The 25,153-nt window shown below is 38.9% G+C and overlaps 1 protein-coding gene and 1 long non-coding RNA gene across 2 annotated transcripts in view; both read left to right on the forward strand.

The window, feature by feature from the left end:
* The window catches only part of LOC140381380 (uncharacterized), a 355,558-nt gene that overhangs the window by 65,954 nt on the left and 264,451 nt on the right, over positions 1-25,153 (forward strand). The window lies entirely within an intron of this gene.
* efl1 (elongation factor like GTPase 1) overlaps positions 1-25,153 on the forward strand; it is a 148,970-nt gene that overhangs the window by 30,731 nt on the left and 93,086 nt on the right. Inside the window, exons 12-14 of the mRNA XM_072465005.1 lie at positions 4,312-4,454; positions 6,457-6,620; positions 10,043-10,181. Of these exons, the coding sequence (XP_072321106.1) occupies positions 4,312-4,454; positions 6,457-6,620; positions 10,043-10,181 (446 nt within the window). The remainder of the gene's footprint in view (positions 1-4,311; positions 4,455-6,456; positions 6,621-10,042; positions 10,182-25,153) is intronic.

A 25,153-nucleotide genomic window follows, 5' to 3' on the forward strand; every position in this document is an offset into this window, starting at 1 on the left:
AAACTTCTTCCTTCTTCCACTGACAGTTTTTTGCTGCCATTTCTCTCCACTTTGACTCAGAATTGTCATGTTTATCCCGGAAATGTTGCGTTCAGACTGCAGTCGCATTCCCAAAGTACGGATACATTTTGGATTTATTTCCACAGACAAGAGGTGGCCTGGGTTGGATATGAATAAATCAGACGTGTGCTGTTCACACTGTCTTGAATAAAATGGATGCAGGTCACATATGGGCAAAACAATCGGAATTGACTTGCAGTGTGAACATAGCCTTGGTCTTATAGTAGTTCTGATATAGATCTATTGTCCTTTTTATTTTTGTATTTATTTTTTGACAACCCCCGTTATCCTCTGAGTAGTCTACCATACATTTCGGGCTATAGAGCCCTAATAAAAGCCGTCCCAACGAAATTGACAAAGAAACAAGAAATTGTACATATTCGGGCCCCACCTTTCAATAAGCCGTAGGTGACCACGTTGTAACATGAGGTATTGTCTTTTGAACCGGGGGTCTCACAGCAAAGTGGTCCCCGGGTGCGCCGCAAACTAATTAGACTAATTTCTCAGTGAATATGAGTTGGATTGTAATAAAACGCACAGTAGTTTGCTAACCCTTCTGATTAGTAGTTCTGACTAAATCTATCTCAACATTTGGAGATTGGTCTTGCTCCTGACAGTTTATTCTCGCAGCATTAAAGCATGGGTCAAATGCAGAGGAGAGTGAAATATACTCCATGTGCCCTTAATGCCTTGATAAGACCCATCTCGATCGACTAAGATTTAGGATCGGCGCTAACACGCACATGGATTCACAATGACATTTCTCTACATTGAACAGTATTATTATAGACGCTACACAGCTGCCTTTGTCCTGTAACATACTTTCCTCTGCACGTGGGCTTCACTTAAATGTCAAAAACCATAATTACTCTGTCATTGGTGCGCTTTTTCACCAGGAAATGGAAAAAGAAAAACACACAAAAAACTGCAGTCCTTAGAGATCTCCGTAGTGTTGCTTGTGAACTTTAATATCAAGACAATGTTGAATTTTCCAGTGCACTTTTTATTCCTCGTCTTTTTGTGCTCCATTTGTGGTTGCCACCGTCCTGCACCAGAATTTGTAAGCCATTACTTCATAACCGCAGCGGGACGGGGCACAAACCATCCCTTGCAATCGCATTATTCCAATCATCTGACCTCAACGACTGCCAAGGCGAGCGCCACAAGGTTTAAAACGAACGCAGTTTTAGATGTTTCAGCAGGATTTGAAATATTAAGTATTAGTCGTCACATCCTGGAAGAAGTTGTTAAAGGCAAAAGATCCAGTTCCCAAAGCCATGGAAAACAAGTTAAATATGAAATTGGGTTGGATATTTTTAGTTCCATACATTGCCTGGAACACACAACTTGATAAACTGCCAGATTTAGGCTTTTTTGTGTGCTTTTTCTTGACTTCGGGGAGGTGTGACCCGACTTTGGATCATTGCGAACACGTTTTAAGCCGCTGCTGTCCATGTGTGGTGTTTGTCAGCGCGACTCTGATCCGCTCTGGCGTGTCATAGCATAAAACATCAGCACAACAGCCTATAAAGACGAGCGGATGGACACACGAAATAAACACGAGAAATTGCAGCGTGAAAACCACTTTGTTACTCACCTCTTGCACCTCAAGCTATAAAATTAAACTGTAGCATTCGCATACATTTCTCTGCAAATTCATGACAACCAGTCTGCAAAACATCAGCATTAATCCATCATTCTTTTAAAAGTTGGAAAAAGGGTGAGAATCGGTGAAGCTGCTGTAGATAAAAAAAAAAAAAAAAACAGAACAAACGCTGCTTCCTGTGTTAAATATTTTTCTTATCCAAGTTTCTAACGAAATAATAATAACACAGGTTGTCTTGCAGCTAGACGTGCAGTTCTCTGATCATTTCGAACGCTTTGTCGTGGCAAAGAAAGTCGCTTTACTCTAGACAGGAAACGGCTGTCGCTAGGTGCGCTATTGTTGTTAGCACACAACTTTTGGCCCTAGTCTTCACGATCATACGAGTTTAAAGTGTGAACCAGTCTCGTCACCTCTGTGGGCATTTTAAAATAGACAAATAAACACTCTTTAAAATCTTAGTGTGCACCGGGCTTTATCAGTTATTTATGTTGTTAGCAATGTTGAACAAAAACTGCTTTATATTTGCTTTGAACCGCTGAAGCTACAATTTTTCATTTTGTCTTTTGACACTTTTTTTTATTTATTCACCCTTACCTATTTAAACTGTTTACTTCATATCATAAAGATAATACATTAAGAACAAGCAACCGAGGTGTTTAAATGTGTAAGAAAGTGATTATTAGTTATTAATCCCACGTTGTTAAAGTTTGGCCGTGTTATTCTATATTAAGTACTTTTCTCTGGATTTCTACGTGATCTCAAACAAAGCGATGAAGCAAACGCCAATTCAACTAATCACAGACACAAATTATTGCAGTATTTAGACAGTCTGACCACAAATCGACCAAGATGAAATTGCCAAAAGTGAGGGAGCTCCAGCGAAAACCGTTCTAATCTGCGTGGTAAACTGATTACGCTCTACGGCTATTGGCTCGTTCTCGTTTGTCTTTCAAAATGTTGTGGGAAATGGCTTCAGAAGAATAACGGGAAATCCCCCCTTTTAATTAAACATCTGCCCGCCATGCCTTTGTTTGCTCATGCGGCGGTGACATACTTTTCCTCGGCGGTCGACTCCGGCAGCTTGAGGCTTCAAACATTTGTTCCTCTGCTCAGAACCACGTCTTATGACATCTTTGCTTTAATGTGGCTTTCGTGGGCACTCCTCATCCCACCACATTTACCTATTTCTTACCAATTTTTGCACAAATGGAGGTGCAATTAGCCCGAGTCGACCGGCTGCTGATGCTGTTGTCGAGGGTGAAATTATGGGTTGTTTTAAGTGGTTTTGGTGATGGGGGGTGAACTTGTCAGTTGGTTCATTGTGTACAGCTGTGTTGCTATAGACACAGTGGCCCTTTTGAAGATGGCACGCAGCCCACTCGAAACACTTGGGTCGAGTTACGGCCAAACGAATGTGGGGGGAATGGTTTTCAGCTCTCAAACCGGACTGAAAATGCATTTAGGGCCAAGAGACTAGAGGCAAATGGCTGATTAACACCATTGTCCTGGCACGTCTCATAGTACTCAGACTTCAGGCTACTGTGATAAACTAGGAGATGTTTAAATGAAATGAGAAAAACTGAACAAACAAAAACATACATATTCTTTCATTCCTGCATCTATCTTTTTGGACACCAATACTTTTCCCTGTGTCATTTTAGAATAAGACATAAATACTAAACATTTATAAATAGTATTAATCATTGACAAACAAACTATTCATTTAATAGTTATTCAATCATTTACTATGGTTAGGATTAGGGCTAGTTAATGTTAATGATTAGTTCATTTTTGTCAATTGATTATTTATTAATACAAATGCTTTGTAGCAATAGTTCATGATCATTTCATTTTTGTTCACTATCGGTAATTAATGTTAAACACATGATCCACCTAAACACCTTACCCTAGTTAATAACAAACATTTACAGTATAAATGCTTTGTATCAATGCCTTATTCTAAAGTTTTACCAGTTCCCCTCTTAATTCCACCTTTTGTCTCCATGGAGATACAGTAGTATTGCTTTTATGGCTGTTCCAGTTTGCCCAGTTGCAAGTCAGATCTTGTTGCCTTTAGATCCACTCTTGGATCTGTTTTTTGGCTGGTTTGCACTCTCCAAAAGAGTATTTTGTGTGGAGTTTGCATGTTCTTCCCGTGTCTGCATGCATTTCCTCTCCCGCTAAAGAGATCAGATTAGTTAGACCAGTGTCTGTCAACCTTTTTGAGTCGCCACACCCGTTTTTGAGTTGAAAAGATTCTGCGATACTCCGCCTAAAATGACCAAATCACACCTTTAATAAAAAATATGTATATCTGAATTAGAAGTTTTATTGCCACTCAGGAGCAATAGGTTGGTAGCTAGTTTTGGCGGATTGGCGCTAAATAAAACAATGAATAATAATAACAGCACAAAAATAGCCTAAACTGGCTTAAGTACAAAATATATACATTACAATGATACAATGGTATGAAACTGTTCTGGGCCCAAAAAATATTGACATTTTTATTTTAGTGCATTTATGTGTTTTCACAACTGTCCAAACAGTTCACACTCCACATTTCCACCCTCTGCTCTGCTCTGAACCTTGTGCATGTGTAACCTCCAAAAACATCTGTCATTTCTGACCCGTGTGCATGTGTCCAGGCCGCTGACCCAGGAGGAGATCGCCCAGCGCAGGGAGCTGGCCCGACAGAGGCACGCGGAGAGGATGGCAGCCGAGAACCAGAAAGACCAGGTCAAAGCTGAGGCCAGTCCACAAGAGGAGCAGACATCTGCGGCCAGCACAGGTGCGCCAAATCCAACTGTCACATCTGTGTCCAAGTCATGTTAAAGTGAGATGCTACGAAACAGGAAAGATACCAAGGATAATGCAGTCGTACCAACAGATTTTCACAAATATCACCAATTTCTGTAACGTTTTCACCTACTTTAGCACTTTAGGAGGTGGTTACAATACGATTATTGTGAGAAGAAACATCACTTTTCACGTATATTGACACCATAATTAAACAACAATCTAATCCTTGAAATATCGTGAAATACCTGAAATCAAACTTTCTAAATGATGAAAAGATCATTCAACTGTGGTTTACTGTAGATTGAATTGGAATTTACATGATTGTTACTATCGTTCCTCTAAAATACTCTGAACTATTCGTTTTTGGTTCTTACAATTGTGATTGAATTAGGGGTGTTAGACCAAAATTAGTACCTCAAATATGTTGCATTATTTCGATAAGACGATAATCAGATGTTATTTAAACAGTGCACCAATGTGTTTCTAAATGTCCAGCACAAGTGCAACATAAAATGAATCACAAAAGAGAAGAAATATATCTTGTCGAGGAGATTATTCCAGACGTTTCTATGTCTTTTTGAGATAATTTTATTCATTTTTCAGTACCGGCCATATACCCATTATAATTTTGCATTTATGCTATTATACGTTTTTTGACAAATCAGTATTAATAATTATTGTTTAACCGAATAATCTTCATCCTTTTTCCTACATTCACATATTAGTACCTTTAACAAACAAATTTGCACCAAGTACAGGTGTAGTTAAAGTATTTTGTTTAATAATGCATTGGATTTATATTAATTACTCTTTTTCAATACTCAAATGTGGTACGCTTCAGCTGAGATATATGTGACTGCCAAAGAATGACAAAACCTTTGCAGAACTCACTGTGATACATGAAACACATTGCTTTTTTCCTACACTTGATTTGTTGGACCAGTGGATGACACATAAAACCAGATGCTGAAGTTCACCTGTCACCTGAACATTTGACTCAGAGGCACTTTGCTGCTGTCTGTTCACAAGCTGTTATTTCTCCCACTTCTCCCCTCTTCATCTTCACTTCAAACATTCATATTGCATGTGTTCAGCCCAAATGTCATGTTTGATTGAGGAGTCTCTGGATTTCCCCAAAGGCCACTGCTAATGCCTCAGCCTGCGGTGGCTCTGAGCTGCTCATAAACAAACCCTAATATCAAGCCAATGTGTGTACACAGATACAGAATTCTAATGAATGCGAGGATGACGGAGAGATTGAGGGATGGATGTAGTTTAGATATATAGATAGGATTATAATAGGTATAAATAATGGCCTGCAACAATTAATCAACAAAAAAAATCTGGACTAAACAGACTCTAAAACGCATACAAAAAGAGCTTTTTATTACAAAGACCGTGGCATTATTGAATCAAAATATGCATCAACAATACAGTTTCTTATAAAATAAATATTCTCTTTCTAGAAGCCTTCAATCACATTATTTCAACCTTTATATGGTTGATAATGTATTTAAAAAGTCTCAATGTACAATATAAATTATTGTTGACGCTGTCACTATTTTGAGCAATCGACTTGTGTCAGCGATTAATAATGCATTTTCTTTTTAAAAATCCACAAAATAAAGCTGTAAATATTGTGACTGGAGGCTTCTAGAGTGAGAATATTTTGTATTATTGATGAAAGTAAGAAATTATTATTCCTCTTTAGCCATTTTGATTTAATGCAGCGCTAAATAAAACCCATAAATTATTGATCTCTTAATTTTTCCAATATCCCTCCCCTTCTATCTAACGAGATAAAAGACAAAAATCCCAATCCAAAGGAAATAACTTAAATCCTTGTACAGTAATAATAATAATAGTTAACTTTTTAGGATTTTGAGCTATTACTTTCAGAGTGTCTTTTTGCCTGAAGAGCATCAAAGAAGAAGAAGACTTACAACAAAGTACTCTGGTATGCGTCGTTAAGTTCCTTTGTCGTCCTCTAGATGTGTCGTCCAAGATGGAGACTCAGGCGGTGAAGGAGCAGAGCGCAGAGGAGGACAAGGAGACGTTCGTGGCCTTCGCGCGTGTTTACAGCGGCGTGGTCAGACCGGGACAGAGGGTTTTTGTCCTGGGACCAAAGTACGACCCAGCGTGGGGCCTGAGCAAGGTAAACGCAGCCGCCTGTTACCGAACCTGCTCCACAGTCTACAGAAAGCTGAAGGAACTTACGGGCTTCTCCACTGCATTTGGCCTGCTTTTTGAAGTTTTGATTCTAACGTTTGCAATGGGAATGCAAACGAACGGTTGATCAAATTTGAAATAGCTATTTTATAGGCCATGGCTACACATCTATTAAGCCTGCAATTAGGAGTATAATATATAAAGAGAATTTAGGATCCTATCTATCAAACCTATTAGTTAGACTCTGTTCTCTCAAATGTACAATGCTCCTGGAGGTACTACTACTACTACTACTACTACTACTACTACTACTACTACTACTACTACTACTACTACTACTACTACTACTACTACTACTACTACTACTACTACTACTACTACTACTACTACTACTACTACTACTACTACTACTACTACTACTACTACTACTACTACTACTACTACTACTACTACTACTACTACTACTACTACTACTACTACTACTACTACTACTACTACTACTACTACTACTACTACTACTACTACTACTACTACTACTACTACTACTACTACTACTACTACTACTACTACTACTACTACTACTACTACTACTACTACTACTACTACTACTACTACTACTACTACTACTACTACTACTACTACTACTACTACTACTACTACTACTACTACTACTACTACTACTACTACTACTACTACTACTACTACTACTACTACTACTACTACTACTACTACTACTACTACTACTACTACTACTACTACTACTACTACTACTACTACTACTACTACTACTACTACTACTACTACTACTACTACTACTACTACTACTACTACTACTACTACTACTACTACTACTACTACTACTACTACTACTACTACTACTACTACTACTACTACTACTACTACTACTACTACTACTACTACTACTACTACTACTACTACTACTACTACTACTACTACTACTACTACTACTACTACTACTACTACTACTACTACTACTACTACTACTACTACTACTACTACTACTACTACTACTACTACTACTACTACTACTACTACTACTACTACTACTACTACTACTACTACTACTACTACTACTACTACTACTACTACTACTACTACTACTACTACTACTACTACTACTACTACTACTACTACTACTACTACTACTACTACTACTACTACTACTACTACTACTACTACTACTACTACTACTACTACTACTACTACTACTACTACTACTACTACTACTACTACTACTACTACTACTACTACTACTACTACTACTACTACTACTACTACTACTACTACTACTACTACTACTACTACTACTACTACTACTACTACTACTACTACTACTACTACTACTACTACTACTACTACTACTACTACTACTACTACTACTACTACTACTACTACTACTACTACTACTACTACTACTACTACTACTACTACTACTACTACTACTACTACTACTACTACTACTACTACTACTACTACTACTACTACTACTACTACTACTACTACTACTACTACTACTACTACTACTACTACTACTACTACTACTACTATACTCGTACTCGTACTAATAATATCTGGATGGTCAGACACTTTAGGTTTATATTGGGGCAAATTGAGTAAAAATAATATTTTTTACAGGCCTTTCTCAATCTAAACAACTTAATCTACACTGCAAAACCTCATGCAGTTCACGGCAGTGAGCAGTTTTTGTATTTACAGCTTCACAGTAAATAATTAGAATAGAGTATATTAACTACATTCACTTCTTCACTTTAATTTCATTGATCTGAGGTCAGTGACTGAATGCTGTGAGGTCAAATTCATTCATCTTTTGCTGAGGCACATTTTTTACCTTTTACTCATCAGAGGAAATTCAAATCACTATTCATGAACTTTCATATTCACTTTTCACCCAATTTAGCCGTGAATGTTCGCAGTCTGTTGTATTCAGTCGCCCAGGTAACAGGGTGGTACAGCGCGGCTCCCGTTCAAGCCAATTTCAGCGTGTCTTTCTTCATCTGAAAAGGTTTGAAATGAATATGGTAATGAGAAAGTCGGGGAAAGTGGTCATGTGTCACTAAAGGAGGTTCAGGTTTACTCTTTTCACATTGCAAAATCCAGGTTTACTCGGGCAGAAAGCGTCCGTAGAGCCTCCGGGCCGCTGTATTTTGCAAAACCTCTCCGGACGGTGTTTGAGTTCAACAGTCCAAATTGAATAAATACATAAAAAATACAAAAAACTGACTGAAATTTCATAGCCTTTGTTCAAGAGTTCTAACAATCACATCTTTAAGTATTAATTTTGCATTCACAACTTGCACGACCTTTAGAAACTAAAATAACAACACTCGTATTACTACTCCTTCGCATAATAATCAGGACGTTTTGACATTTACAAATTTGACATTTTCTTTTCGTGGCGCAATTTCATAAACAGGATGAGCAATTGTAAAAATGCTCTCTCAAAACAGGTCGATGTAACTTCCTCATTGGTCCAGTTTCAAAGCTTAACGTCTTAATGCGTTTAAACGTAATACATTTCCTGTATCTGTGCCTGGCTCTGGTGCTGATTTGTTGTTGGCGTTTGTCTGTTTGTAGCTGTATTTTAAAAGTGGGATATTTTATGAATTCACATTGTTTTGCCTTTGCCCAGGGACTGCAAATGAAAATGATCTTTTAGCTACTATATCTAAACTAAACTATATAATATGTATAATCTAAAATCAAATCAAATAGTATGTTTAAAAAAAAACACTAAAAATACATAAGAATAATAATAATAGTAAATCAAATCTCCCATGTGGTTAAAAGTTACTAGATTTTAAGTCCTATTCTTATACAAAACTCACAACATTCAAATTCGCTTATGGTCTAGTTTGGGGCTCTGGGATAGAAAAAAATTGACAGGTTTAACCAGTCTCACTGAATTAATTTTGGTTAATTTTTTAATTATATGACAAACTACTCTTAGTCATAGTATTAGTCATTAAATATGGCATTGACCAAAACCATAAATACAAAGAATGTATATGTATATATATTTTTTATCAGCAAAATTAACACTGCTAATCCACTATTTCTCCCAAAATAAATCACAAAACAAAAAAAGGAATAAATCTATAGTTCAGACAATAATACACAGTAAATATTCATCATTCAAGTACTTTTATCTCCTCCATCTGACTCGTCTGTTGTATCTCTGGCAGACCGCACTCATTGAAATTGGAAAAGGAGGACCACACTGCAGCCACACTCAGACCACCGCCGCACACATCTTAATCCGGGCTTTAATCAGAGCCAGACCATCTCTAGTTTATCAGTTCGGGCTAATTAGAAAACAAACGCGTCTCGGCCCAGTCTTCATTCATGGCTCTCTTCCCCCTCCCGCAGCTGCCGGAGGGATGCAACGCTCGGACCAACTCTATCCCGGACACCCCTCACTTGTCCGTGTGCACTCTGGGCGGTCTGTTCCTCCTGATGGGGCGGGAGCTGGAGGAGCTGGACGAGGTGCCTTCTGGGAACGTCCTGGGTAACTAAGTCCGTCCTTTTATTGATTACTTCATCACTGCTGCCGCTAAGTCTCCTGCTAATTGGACCGGCGTTGCGCCCGTGTCGGGATCCAGCCTCAGAGGTGCAAGTGATTTACAGTCCTGTGCTCGGGGCGGAAGAGTTACGGTGGGACGGGAGGGAAATTGGATGTCCTAAAGTTTTCTCAAAGGCAGTGGGGAAACTTAAGTGAATCATGATGAAAGCTGGAGGTCTGTGGGCCTTGTGTGCGTTGTGTGTGTGTGTGTGTGTTTGTTGTCCAGTATCAGTGAATAAATGGTATAAATCGACTTCCCGTTCAGTATGTGACAGATGAACATTATTTCTTTAGGTCAATATTACTGAAAGAACCTTTTTTTTCAGTTCTTGGTATAGTTTTTTTGTGCCAGTTCCTATTAAATGTGCATTCACAGGAGTAGGAACTAGGGACTGGTGCCACACTGTTTTAACTCCTGATGTGAGGCAGGTAAAACCGTTCAATTTTCAACGTTTTTGGTTCACAAGAAAATGACTCAGACACAGCAGCTCAAAAAACACAATTCATAATTCCTATTAATGTAAACATGTACGATAGGCTCCTCCCCTCTGGGCCAGGACTGCCCTGAGAAAGACACATACACACATACACACGTACATACACACATACATACACACATACACACACACATACACACACACATACATACATACATACACACATACATACATACAAACACGCATACATACATGCACACACACACACACACACACACACACAGACAGACAGACACCTCCATACATACATACATACATACAGACATACACACACTTCCATACATGCATACGCACATACATACATACATGCATACATACATACATACATGCATACGCACATACATACAGACATACACACACTTCCATACATGCATACGCACATACATACAAACACGCATACATACATGCACACATACACACACACACACACAGACAGACAGACACCTCCATACATACATACATACAGACATACACACACTTCCATACATGCATACGCACATACATACATACATACATGCATACATACATACATACATGCATACGCACATACATACATACATACATACAGACATACACACACTTCCATACATGCATACGCACATACATACATACATGCATACATACATACATACATACATGCATACGTACATACATACATACATACATACATACATACATACATACATACGCACATACATACATACATACATACAGACATACACACACTTCCATACATGCATACGCACATACATACATACATGCATACGCACATACATACATACATACATACAGACATACACACACTTCCATACATGCATACGCACATACATACATACATGCATACATACATACATACATACATGCATACGCACATACATGCATACGCACATACATACATACATACATACATACATACATACATACATACATACATACATACATACATACGCACGCAGATACACACACTTCCATACAGACATACACACACACACTTACATACATACATACATACGCACGCACACCAGGGTTCAGAATAAGCAGTATTTCTCTCGATACATTCGATACATTCATCAGAAAAAAGTGTGTTTGTATCGCAGCTTTTGCGATACAAAAATGTGTGTTCAATTGTGTAACCAAAGCGCTTAAAAGTACTGATCACTCGTCAATCGATCGTCAATAACGGCATGACACATGTAGGACGCTGTGTTGACATGACGAGTCCCGCTGCTGTCACAGATCAGAGTCTGAAAGTGGGAGGAGCCACGTGCGGTAAAGTTAGCGTCATATTCACAGATTCGGACTGCCGAGGTCAATAGCTCCTAAACGCAAAAGTCTTTGCAGATCACTCACATGGCAGAATACTCATATTTACACTGTCAAGTAACGACAACCTCGTTTTTAAAAATCAGATGTGTTTTTTGGGCGCAGTGAATCACACTGCTCTGAAAGTACTTAGGGACTGTCATCAAATAGCAAAATGGAAATGTTTTATAGCTGGAATGGAACATAATATAGAGCGGTACAATTTGAATAACACAATAAATACACCATGATGAACACCACAGCAACCTTTATTTTTGCATCAGAAGCCCTTTTTGTGAGTGTAAAGACAATTAATATGTAAATGAGACTCCTGCAAATAGTCATCTGATTGATGATGATATGGAAGACAGTTGTAAATAAGGCCATCTGTGTTAATTAATATGTTCAACAACTAATTTTATTTGCAAGTTTTCTGTTTTATTTTGAAAAAATGTGTGTGTTTAAGTGTTTAAAAGTTAATTTGTTAAGGTAATTTTTTTTTAGAATGTTTACAAATACATTTGAAATAAATAATCTTGTTACATCAATGGGAAATATTGATTGTTATTATTGATTTTGCTATGCAATTATCATATTGCTATACAAATTTTGAAAAAATTCACGTATTGTTTAGCAGCACCGCTATACAAGTGAAAATCCTTAATCTGAGCCCTGATACACACATACATACACATATACACACATACACACATACCTCACCTTTTGGATCACTTTTACTTTCAGAAACGTTTTTGGTTCACAGCTACTTTTTTAGTCCAAGCACCACTTCACGTCTCCTTATGTGCGTGGTCGCCGCATGATGCTCCCGCCCGCTTTGAAAATGTATCCGCGGATAAAAGCAAGAGTGAAGTTTGCCACTTTTTAAAAACAAGCGCAAAACGTTTGAAATGGATCCATTTGCGGCCACTTAGGACAGCTGTACCGGTTTAAATAAAACTGTCTGCAACGCCAGGGGATGGAAGTGGGCTTAGTGAAGACGAAGAGATTTGACATGTGCTAAATTGCAAAGGACGGCGTGTTTAACAAATATAGTACTTCAGGTCTGGAGTTAAACCGACTTGTGTGACGGGGTTTTAGACACAGATTTTTATCATTCACGACCACTCTGATGAGATGGAAAAACGTAAGCGTGCGTGTTTATTTTATAGTTAAGTTATTTGGAGTTTTCTTAACACAAATGTAAACTGAAAAGCTCTTAACTTTTAAACTTTTAAAAGATTACGGCCCGGTTTAAACATTTTGATGCAATGATGATATAATCTCTGCAATGCCTGTTTGATATTTAGCATTTTGGTTGAGAATACTTTCTAGACTTTACAGAAACTTGTGTCCTTTTCTTTGAGACTTTTTTAAACAATTCTGGGCAACGTCGCTGAGGTGTATGCTTAAGTATAATTTCCAATATCTGTAAGTCTTCAAAATACTTCATAACCTTGAAGTATGTGTATTCAAAATGGCTGCTGAAGGTGGTAGGACTTCCATCACATTGAACAGTGCAGAAATCTAAAGATGATATTGTCAAAAATGGTTTAACTGGCATTTTTTACAGCCTTAAAAGATTAGAACAAGTTTGATGAACGCGTATGGACTTTAAAAACACAGAGAAGCTTCATGAACATCAAGGGGAAAATATTCTTAGCTCTGGAGAAATAAATCGACTTAGTTATGTAGGAAATAAGAAGCTTCCTGCTGCTTTATTCTAACAGATGTGGGTGTTGTAATTTAGTTACTTTATAATTGTACGTAAATTGACCCAGAAATTGCAAAAAGTATAATATAATATAATATAATAAAAATGCTCTAAAACATCATTAAAAAAGGCGCTCGTAATTCACAGGCGACCAAATATTTCTCACACACAACAAATGCTTGATCTCCTGATGTTGTGGTGCGAATTTATTCATCAATTTCAAACTCTTTTTCCAACAGTGAAACGTCTGCGTAACTGAACAATAAAGCAAAACGCGATCAATATTCCCTCATCACGGCTTGTTATTCGGCGTGAAAAATACCCTTGTGTTCGAAGGATTTGAGTTGAGTTTTGAGAAATTGTAATGGCTCCACAGCTGGGTCAGAGCAGCTCCGAAACTGCAGTTCTTGTGGTCAATATCTATCAAAAGTTGACAAACCACTTATCTGAAAATTGGCAGCACTTTTAATTTGTTGTGTGTTTTTGAAGTTTGTATTCGTTTTGTCAGTTTTTCTCAGTTTTTTTCCCTCGTTGACACAAAGTTTTCTTAGTTTGCAGCTTAAAACAAATGCATTTTCCACACATCTAAAAACAAACAGTAAAACATTTCATCCAGTTTCTCCTTTTTCGTCTCACGCTTCCTTTCCTGTTTTGCAGCTCTTTTCTATAAATATCAACATGGAAGTTTAAAGAAAATTGCACATTTACCACTGGGACAATTTTAGCCCGACATCCTACTTTTCGACTCTCTTGATTCTTAACTTGACCTACTTGTGTCAGAGATGATTCATTGTTCCAACTTGCATGTGTTTCCCGTCCACTTGGCTCTCTGAAACTTTTTACCTTGATACATTTTAAACAGCACCAAACAATATTTATTTTGGCGAGTAACACGTTCACTATCTAACTTGTACGCAAAACCTACTTTCAGCTAAATCTCAATGTCTGGGTGTATACCAAATAATGTATAAAATAATAAGAAGTAAAATTATCTAAATTGTTGTAAACCATGCAGACCAAAATGTCCTGTAAAGAGTCTGTAACTAAGTAATCTGATTTCTTCCGGATTGTTCAGTTGTGCAGGTTTTGACCAGGAAAATTATGCCAAAAAAAGAAAAACGAAAAAAATCCAAAGACAAAAATGACAGTGAAAATGTTGAAGATTGAATGAGTGATTTGAAAATTGCTTGTACTTTGTCTTCCAAGTACAACAGTTCCTCTAAAAATCCATTGCTGAAGTGATTATCAGATTTCTCTGGCGCATGTAAATACACACCAGAAATCACATCTAGTTATTGGGTTATCTGATTATTCTTGTTATAAACGTTTTGATTGGCCATGTAAATGATTCCCTGTCCAGAAATACAATCAAAATGTCAAACAATACATTTCCAAACTTTGCAGCGTTGTGGCCCCTTTTATACCACCAATAATACTTTGCACTCTATTCTATATTTATTCTGTTGCCTTTATATTTACACATAAAACATAAAGAATCTTGACTGCCAGCTTTAAGTGCCCCCTACAGGTCGGACGACTCATTGCACTAAAATGCAGTTGAGAGCAACATATTTAGAATTTTGCTAAAAATTATAAAAGTGTTATCACAGAATATTACATTTTTTAGGTTTATAATTTCACTTCCTGTTTTGAATTCATGACATAACACTAGGAAATTATCCTGCAAACACTGGGGAAAAAACTCATCTAATGTCACATAATGTAATGTAACTAATGTAACATCTTTTATTTGATAAATAGAAATATGTGAGAGCAACTTTATTTTGTTGAATCAATGTTTAGAAGATCAGAAAAGTTGTAATTATGCATAAACTTTGACTAGAGTTAGTGTTCCTTATGTGATGTCACTTCCTGTCATTTTCCACAGATTTTTCAACGTTTCTCCTCAAATACCTCCTCAATTTGTGTAAAACTATAATTTATATGTACAACAGGTACAAATACACAAAATTAAGTCAACATTTGAAAATCGTAAAAACCTTCATTCTGTTTTTAAGAAGTTTATTTCAAACTTTAACCTAATAAAACGAACCTAACAAGAAAATTATATGTATAAAACTGCTAACTCTGTAGCCTGTACCCACACAAACTTGTTCTGAAATGCATGTATATATTCTTCTATATTATAGCAGTAGTCTGTATTTACATTTTCTCTGTTTAAAATGTAACAGAATCTTACCATTAAAACACAAATTGCAAATCTACTCGTGCACTGCTCGACGTTCAGACTGCTAACCTCCCCTCCCTCTAATGAGTCCCCTAAAACAAATATCATCCCGGCAAAATGAATATTTTCACGTTCCCAGGGCATGTTATTGCTGTTGATTGGTCCCAGTGGAGGCTACGTCAGCTCTGTCAGCGCGCTTCACCTCTCGCCCTCTGATCGGGAAACAGCTCTTTTCCCTGTGTTCATGAATGACCCTTTTCACCAAGCAACACGTCTAGACTGCTATTATGGCTAATTAAGCACTATTTATACACCCTGCAGCTCCCGCCCACGTCCTCAGAATGGTCTTTGATGTCTGCCCATGTGCCACCAGGATGTTTTCTGCGTACATCGCTCAAATTAAACACTATCATTATGAACTTATAGAGGAATGTCAAATGAATATTGACACCCGGCTCAATATCTTTATTTTTCCCCTTTTGAACAGATGTTTTATTAGTCAACAAATTATTTTATTAAAGGAGATGACATGTTTTGTTTTTCAGGTACTTAGCATGGAACTATAACATAAGTAGATCATTTGTTTACATGTTGTTTGTTGTAAACTGCAACTATTGAGCTAAATCTGCTCAGTGATACAAATAGAAACACTGATTTCCTGCTCAAAACTGCAGAACTGCTAAGCCCCGCCTCCTCACAATGACCTTTCACCGTAACAAGCTGCAGATTTTCATGTACATGTTTTGAAAAGTGGCTATGGGATGTTTTAGAACCTACATCCAGCATCTTAATTTGTCATATATTGTTATTGAGAAGGTGAAAACTGGACTTTTTCTGAGCGCTCAAGCCGCAGTTGCAGGACAATACAGGATCACTGCCTTTGAAGATGCTTTTTACTCATGCTCATTCTCAATTTTTGTCTAATATTGCCTCCTTTTTATTGAATTTATCAATGCACAGGTCTTTAATCGAACTGGCATTTCTCAAACTGCGGTGAACTACAACTGTGCAGTGCCACTAAATAGAAATATCTCTTTATTATAATGATATCTACGACTTATATTTATATTTATCTGGTGTACTATTATGCTATCTACCTATTTGCACGTACTATATCCATCTATTTTGCTTCAGATACTTTGAACAAGCTTTACTTTTGACACCGTTTTGCCAGGTCGTAATGTAAGTTAGCAAACTACAGGAAACCGCCAACTACTAAACTGTTCAAATGTTGACGTGCGATCCTCCCTGAACCGGGGGGCCGCACCTGTGTAAAGTACAGAATGTTCCTGCGTGTATCGGATATCACACTCCTCACTAAAGTCATTACCTTCCTAATGGGCTGACAGCGAGGCTCCTTCACATTACACTGTCAAATCCAATACAGGAAGCGGTTTCGCGGACGCCGAGGCTTTCAGGGCGGAAACGGAGTGCAAATCAAGTCTTTTATGATTAATCCACGAGACTCATGTATGCAACTATTTACATACAATAATATACCTTGTTTTTTTTTTTAATTTAAAGAACTATTAGGACTCATTTTGAGGGCTTGTTTACTAACTAACTAATTAATTAACAACATCCTCTTTCACTACATCTTTGAATCCATATTTTCACAATTCAACCTCTGTAAATCATAACCATTTCAACCTGGACATCTAACTTTATCTCCAAAACATCTACTTTCTGTGATGCAGGGCAGCAACATAAATCACAATCAAATCTAAATCACAATTTGAATGCTGGGAAATGGCTGATCCCAACGGCGGCAGTAATTTATGTCACATAATGTCCTCTGCAAATGATAAAATGTCAGTTTTCCTGTCTCCATTGGGGTCGTAGACAAACTTTATTCACTCACAAGGGAAATTACTTGGACACAGTAGCTCATATATTTCAATATAATAACAAAGCGCAAAAAATGAATGGTTGTAAAAGTCAAAATTCTGAATTCATTAAACTACAGCATCCAAGTACTAACCAGGCCCAACCCTGTTAAGCTTCCATGATCAGACGTCTTTTCTGTCCCGTAGACTTTAGAGGGGACAGTATAGCAGCTGGAGGGGGATGAGAGAGGGTAGGACATTGCAGCAAATTGTCTACACGGCCCCAAATGTCCCTAGACGTTGTGTGTGTGTGTTTGTCCTGTGAACTGAATATTAAAAACAACAACCAAACCTAATTTCACTTCTAAATGATGTGTTTTTCTTTGCAAAATTGTGAATACATTCATTAGTAATCCTGCCTATTTTTGTCTATTTTTTAATGGTGATGGTCAAACAACCACTTTTTGTAGTTTTTTCTGTTTCTCTCCAATATTTCTGACACAGGACCAAAATATGTTAATATTATAATAAAGTAATACAATAATAATCATGACAATTTCAGAAGCAATATGTATGAATATTTAGTCCATCTCTACCCCAAGCATGAGGAATCGTAACGTGTTCAACAATGGGTTGACTGTTGTTTTATATCAGTAATTGTGAATAATCATGATGTTTTTTCCTCAAAATAATACACTATAGTCGTATATTGTGACATCCCTAGTTGCATGATTGTGTGAACATACATGCATATTTTTAGCCTATTGTACTGATGATTCCATTCTCACTCATTGTCCAAATAACAGCTCAATGGAAACTCAGCCCTTTGTATTGTATTGTCATTTTGTCCCATTTTGAGTCCCATTTGTAGCACTTCAGGCATGTGTCTAAATGCTTTTCTCCATCTGGTGGTCGTTAGCGGCAACAAAGTATTGACCCGCCCTCCCATTAGTGTCCTTGTGCCCCCGTGAGTGCCAGAAATGCTGAATAAACATCTGACCAGCGTCGAGCTGTCATGAATTATGAAGGAGCGGCGCGTTTCAAGATATCGATAGTGAGCGATCATGGACCACAGGCTGAAGAACACACACTTGCATCAGGAAAGTATACCAGCCTTTAATGGTGTGGTGTGCGCCGTTACCAATATTTGATAAAAGGAATTGCTCGTTATTTGTGCAGTGTTCCTTCGTTTCATGCCCTTTTTTTTGACTTGTTTGAAATTTAGCTTGAAAAGTTAAATTGTGGATTCCAGTTGGATCAAATGGCTTCAGTCTTTGTTTTTGTGCCTCTATTTATTATTAGGCCCGAGCGCCACAAGCTGGCGAGAGGCCTATTAATCTCGTAAGGCTGTGCAAAGCACGGCTGCGAAAGTGCGCACGTAGTGCGCACGAAATCGAGCGCGAAGCGCTCGCCCACTTCCAAACACTCACTAACGCACTCCTCCACTCATGCACGCCCCGTGCATACTAATTAGTAGTAGGAAAATGGAACATTACCGTTGTAAATGGGCGAAGCCCGTGCAAAAGTGCGCACTAAACGAGCACTTTACATTGAGCTTCGCGGTCGTCATCCCCATATAAAGCACTCATTTGCGCTAAGTACCTCACGAATACGTTCCCCATCTCTTGCATGTTCCGTGCATATAAGCATGTAATGCAAAAATTGAACATTATTACTGTTTAGAGGGCCAAAAACACAAAGTGGGCGGAGCCCACTCAAAATTAACGAAAGTACCCGTCAGTGACCAGGGACCCACACCATGAGGTAGGAAAGCGCTCGCGCTTTCCGAAAATGTATAGTTTATGATATTTGAAAAATGGGAAACATTGTTTTCGCATCGGAATATTATTCTTTCTTCTTCTTCTTCTTCTCGGGACCAACCCCCCTATTTTTCACCCAGTGAACATTGACGAAAAGTCACAAAAATTAGCACACCTCTAAAAATCGTGCCTCTCTACATTCTGGCTATTTCCTTTTTCTAAAATTAAAAAAATTGGCGCATCAGCGCCCCCAAATGTACCAAAAATGCATTGAGAGATGGGAAATGACCCAAAAAAAATCTGATCGTAGAATCATGAAATTTGGCGCAGAGGTAGATGGTGACAAGAGAAGTAAAAAATATTATTACGGCAACGCCGTCCGCCCAACCAAATGTCGGCCATATTGCTTCAAAAATGGCTAAACATGACTTCGGAGTTTTTCCAAACGTCGTACTTTTACGAACTCCTCCCAGGGCGGTGGCCCTAAAAAGCTGAAATTTGGTGAAAATGCTACTGAGGAGTGGGACATCAAAAGTTATCCAAATTACATTGATACCTCTCACGGTCTCTGTGCGGCGAAGCCGCAAACTGTAGCTAGAATTTCAGAAATCTCCCATATTTAAAATTTCTGCCGTTTGCGCAGATAAAGTCCGAATTGCGTCAAATTAGAATCAGTTGTTAAACTCTTTGCCCTAAACCTACTTGAATTGAAATAAATTCATTTGGCGCCACAGCGCCCCCTACAGATTTTATATGGAGGTTAAATGTTTAGTTTTCCGAAATTATATGAAATTTGACACACAACTCAATTTTGGCATCCCCATCAAAAAAGTCAATGAGACCCATGTCATAATTGTTATGGCGTTGCCGTAACGATGACCGAAACCTTTCATGTTATTCCAATGGGGAAATCGCCAGAACATGTTTACACTTTAGACTTTCACAAACTCCTCCCAGGGCGTTAGACATATTAACCTGAAATTTGGTGAGACTCATCTTCAGGACCATCAAAAGTTATCCACATTTTCATTCAAAGAGTCACGGTGTCTGTGCGGCAAAGCCGCACATTTTGCCAAGAATTCAAAATAAAATAGCTTTTTGATGGTAAAACAAAGGGGAGAAGATGTGACAGCGTCACAGATTCAGCAGTAGGCGTAATAAAAGGACAATTGGGGCGCGTTAGCGCCCCCTCCTCTTGCGGCGTGGCGGCGGTGTGGCGGCGGCGTGGCGAGGGCCGATCATTGCCGCTTGCGGCTATATTTTCTTTTATTTTTTTAACTGAAAGAAAATAGATAAGATAAAAACAAAAACAAAACACAAGACAAAAAAAAGTAAAAAAAGAAGAAAAAAAGGCCATAAAAAAAAGGTTAAGACACAAAAGTTTCAAAATAATTGTCCCATTTAGTCCAGATTGTTTTAAATTTGTCCATTTCCAGGTTTTTGTGCCTGTGAATTTGTATGATTCTTGTTGTCTCAAGTCCCAAAGAGGGAAACTTTACTCATTAACTTGGTTTCATTAAACTTTTGCTCCATTAGATGTATATTTTCCATCAAGTGACCGAACTAATAATACTACCACTACTTTTAAAGATCACATACAAATACCAGAAATCGACCTTTTGGTGTTTTAGCATTGTTCCCTCATCAGAAACAAACCCGGTGTTGCAATTTGCTTAATTTTTACGAGGTCCTCTTGCTCTGAGCCTCACCCTGAAACAAATGTCCCGGATTCGTGACGTCATAAGTAGAGACCTGTAGGTTGGCTGTGCTCTTTTTAAGCTCATAAATCTTCACCGGACTCGTTTTGAGCACATCCGTCGTCAAATTGCGCCAGTAAATGGAATGCAATTACCAATCCTGATGAGGGAATGCATTATTGGTATAACATAATTGCGGTGTATAAATACTAAAACATAATGGTTTGATAACAATGCATAATAAGTCATTTAAGATTGTAAAAATCAACAATATCAATATGCAAAGTTACTTCCAACATAAGCGTCATCTTCTTAATCTACCTGTACTTTTTAGTCCACCGCTGTGCACATGGCTCGATGCTGTTTAACATCTGAGGGGGCAGTTTGTCTTTATTTCCTTTTTAAGTGGTGAATAATGATGAAGTTAGACCCCCCCCCCCGGGCTCTCGGCGCATGCCTCTGTAAATCTCCATGACTCAGCACTAAGTCCGACCAAAGCGACTGTGTGGAAACAATTTGCGTGCCCCCATCGCTGCAGAGCCCGTTCGCTCGCGGGACATGTGGGAGCCATCAGTCCCGGGCCGTTAGCGGACCAGGGGATGCTGATTCAACGCCCTGGTCTGTAATAGGCCAGTGTTATTACTGTACAAGGAGTAATCGGAGAAAGGGAAGAAGGGAGTGCATAGCGTTACTGTCTCGAAAGCCAGTAGGAGAAGTAGGAGTTGTTGTAGGGCTGTATTTGGCCTAGCACGATTAGCACGAGAGGTAATTGGTGAATGGAAAGAAGTACAGCTGTGACATTAATCGTAATTTGAATAAACGGTATTGGGAAACTGCAAAGAATGCAATATTGGAAGTACCATCATTTCCTTAACAAACAGCAACTTCTCCTCGTCATATTCTTGCGTAATATTTGCTAAGCCTGCAGTTTAGAGCTGTACAAAATGCATGCGATCCTTGTAGTTTTCCAGTGTACATGTCAGACTTTTTGTCAATTCACCTGCATACGTTTAACTGTTCACTCTGCACTTTTTAAACTACAACGGTTAAATAAACCAAACTAACTAACTCGCTAACTAACTAAAATGTCTGGTTGGACAGAATCATTTTATTAAGTCCTAAATCGCAAATATAATCCCAGTGAGATAGTTTTCCCAAATGGTTCAGCCCTAGAAAGAAGTGAGTACATAAGTTTACATTAAGCAGTAAGGCAAGTCTATTTGTAGAGCACAATTTGTACACAAAGTAATTGAATTTGCAGCAGGCGCATTAGGAGCAGGGGTAGCAGGAAGAGCAGTAGGAGCAGGAAGAGTATTAGGAGCAGGAGGAGCAGTATGAACAGGAGGAGCATTAGGAGCAGGAGGAGCATTAGGAGCATGAGGAGCATTAGGAGCAGGAGGAGCAGGAAGAGTATTAGGAGCAGGAGGAGCAGTATGAACAGGAGGAGCATTAGGAGCAGGAGGAGCATTAGGAGCAGGAGGAGCATTAGGAGCATGAGGAGCAGGAGGAGCATGAGGAGCATGAGGAGCATTAGAAGCATGAGGAGCATTAGGAGCAGGAGGAGCAGGAAGAGTATTAGGAGCAGGAGGAGCAGTATGAACAGGAGGAGCATTAGGAGCAGGAGGAGCATTAGGAGCAGGAGGAGCATTAGGAGCATGAGGAGCATTAGGAGCAGGAGGAGCAGGAAGAGTATTAGGAGCAGGAGGAGCAGTATGAACAGGAGGAGCATTAGGAGCAGGAGGAGCATTAGGAGCAGGAGGAGCATGAGGAGCAGGAGGAGCATGAGGAGCATGAGGAGCATTAGAAGCATGAGGAGCATTAGGAGCAGGAGGAGCAGGAAGAGTATTAGGAGCAGGAGGAGCAGTATGAACAGGAGGAGCATTAGGAGCAGGAGGAGCATTAGGAGCATGAGGAGCAGGAGGAGCAGGAGGAGCATTAGGAGCAGGAGGAGCATTAGGAGCAGGAGGAGCATTAGGAGCAGGAGGAGCATTAGGAGCAGGAGGAGCATTAGGAGCAGGAGGAGCATTAGGAGCAGGAGGAGCATGAGGAGCATTAGGAGCAGAAGGAGCAGGAAAAGTATTAGGAGCAGGAGGAGCAGTATGAACAGGAGGAGCATTAGGAGCATGAGGAGCATTAGGAGCATGAGGAGCAGGAGGAGCATGAGGAGCATTAGGAGCAGGAGGAGCATTAGGAGCAGGAGGAGCATTAGGAGCAGTAGGAGCAGGAGGAGCATTAGGAGCAGGAGGAGCATGAGGAGCATTAGGAGCAGGAGGAGCATTAGGAGCAGGAGGAGCATTAGGAGCAGTAGGAGCAGGAGGAGCATTAGGAGCAGGAGGAGCAGGAGGAGCATTAGGAGCAGGAGAAGCAGGAAGAGAATTAGGAGCAGGAGGATCATTAGGATCAGGAGGAGCAAGAGGATAAGGAGCATCAGTAGGAGCAGGAGGAAGAGAACTTTATACTTCCCCAAGCACACAGCTGTGCGTTGATGTGGTCCAGTCGACCACATGACAGTCACAGCCTGACAGAGCAGCGCTGGTCCTCCTGCGGATCTTATGATCATTGCCAATGTGGTCGTTTCAAACCACACAAACCCACACTTTTACTCTGCACTAAAGGTCGCTCTCCCATAGAACAGGGGCGACCAAACTATGGCCCACATTATCCTGAGAAGGACTTTTTCCTGCAAAGTTTAAATCCTCTACCATTATATTCTCAATAACTAGCATTATGGCCTGATATTAAGGTGCTGAGACTGAATTCATGTGTTTAAACTTTAGAACCGGCGGCGCTTGCTAAAAAAGGTTTATATCATGGTATGCAAACACACTACAGGAAGTCCTTCTTCTTTATTACTGAGATTGCAAGATAATTGACCTTTGCCATAATAATCCTAATTTAAGTTATCCATCTTCTATGGGAAAGTAATTTACTGTAAACGTGTGGCACAGTTTATCTTCTCAAAAAAGATGGTCAACTTAAAACAGTAAACTTAAACTCTAAATAATCTTATTAGCAGCCATCTCAATCTGGTTTAGAAAGAGGAGGGATTTACAGTGATGTGGTTGTTCATCACTGCCACATTTTTAGTTGTAGCTGAGCAACAAAACACTGCAATGATGAAACAATATAATATATTTACTAAATTAAATGTGTAACATGCATAACTTTATCATTAACTCATGTTGTAGTTAACCAAACATGTGCACAAATAGATGAGCGGGGCCTTTATAAGATGGATTTTTGTGATGTGAAAGATTTGCGAGAAGAGAAGAGAAGACGAGACAGAAAAAGTGTAGTTGACTTGTCAATTACCTCTTTTTTCCTGTCGTCACAGGTTCCTTTTTAGCATTTGTGGCATATGGTGAATTATTAATGAAGCCTAATAGTATATCTTGGTTCCAGCTTGAATCTCCACGGTCGCTCACAGTGAATTATATCTCACTCCATCCTCTTCTCTCAATGGAGGTCTGAGCATGTCTGCAAGTGCTTTGTGTTTATGCGTTTGAAATGGATGAATTTGATTTAATGAATGCCGTGGCTCTAAGCACAGTTTTTGTCTGAAAGTGTCTTTGTAAACGGAAAAGTGTGGTGAGACCTCCTGCATTGTGCTGGCGCTCAACAGGACACGTGCACATAGTTTTACCACTGACAGACAAAGTGAAGGCAGATGCGGCGATGGAAACTTACTCTTCTTATTGAAGTACTTTTCAATAAGCATAGGTTGGTCACTAGGCAAAGGACTTACATTTGATCCAAGTAAATATCATAGTCAACATCAGTTCTAACCAGTGGCCTTAAAGTGTTTTACCAGTACAAACAAAGCACAGGTTTCAGGGGATTATAGATAAAATGACAATTTTACTGATATTTTACTGTTCTTTAAGTGTCGCTCGGGCAAACTTTAAGGTGGACAAAATTGGAAAAGAAAGATGAAATC

Source organism: Eucyclogobius newberryi, unplaced genomic scaffold (assembly GCF_026437365.1).
Source record: "Eucyclogobius newberryi isolate DKJ021-1_F unplaced genomic scaffold, fEucNew1.0.hap1 SCAF_5, whole genome shotgun sequence".
In the NCBI taxonomy this organism is placed as follows: Eukaryota; Metazoa; Chordata; class Actinopteri; order Gobiiformes; family Gobiidae; genus Eucyclogobius; species Eucyclogobius newberryi.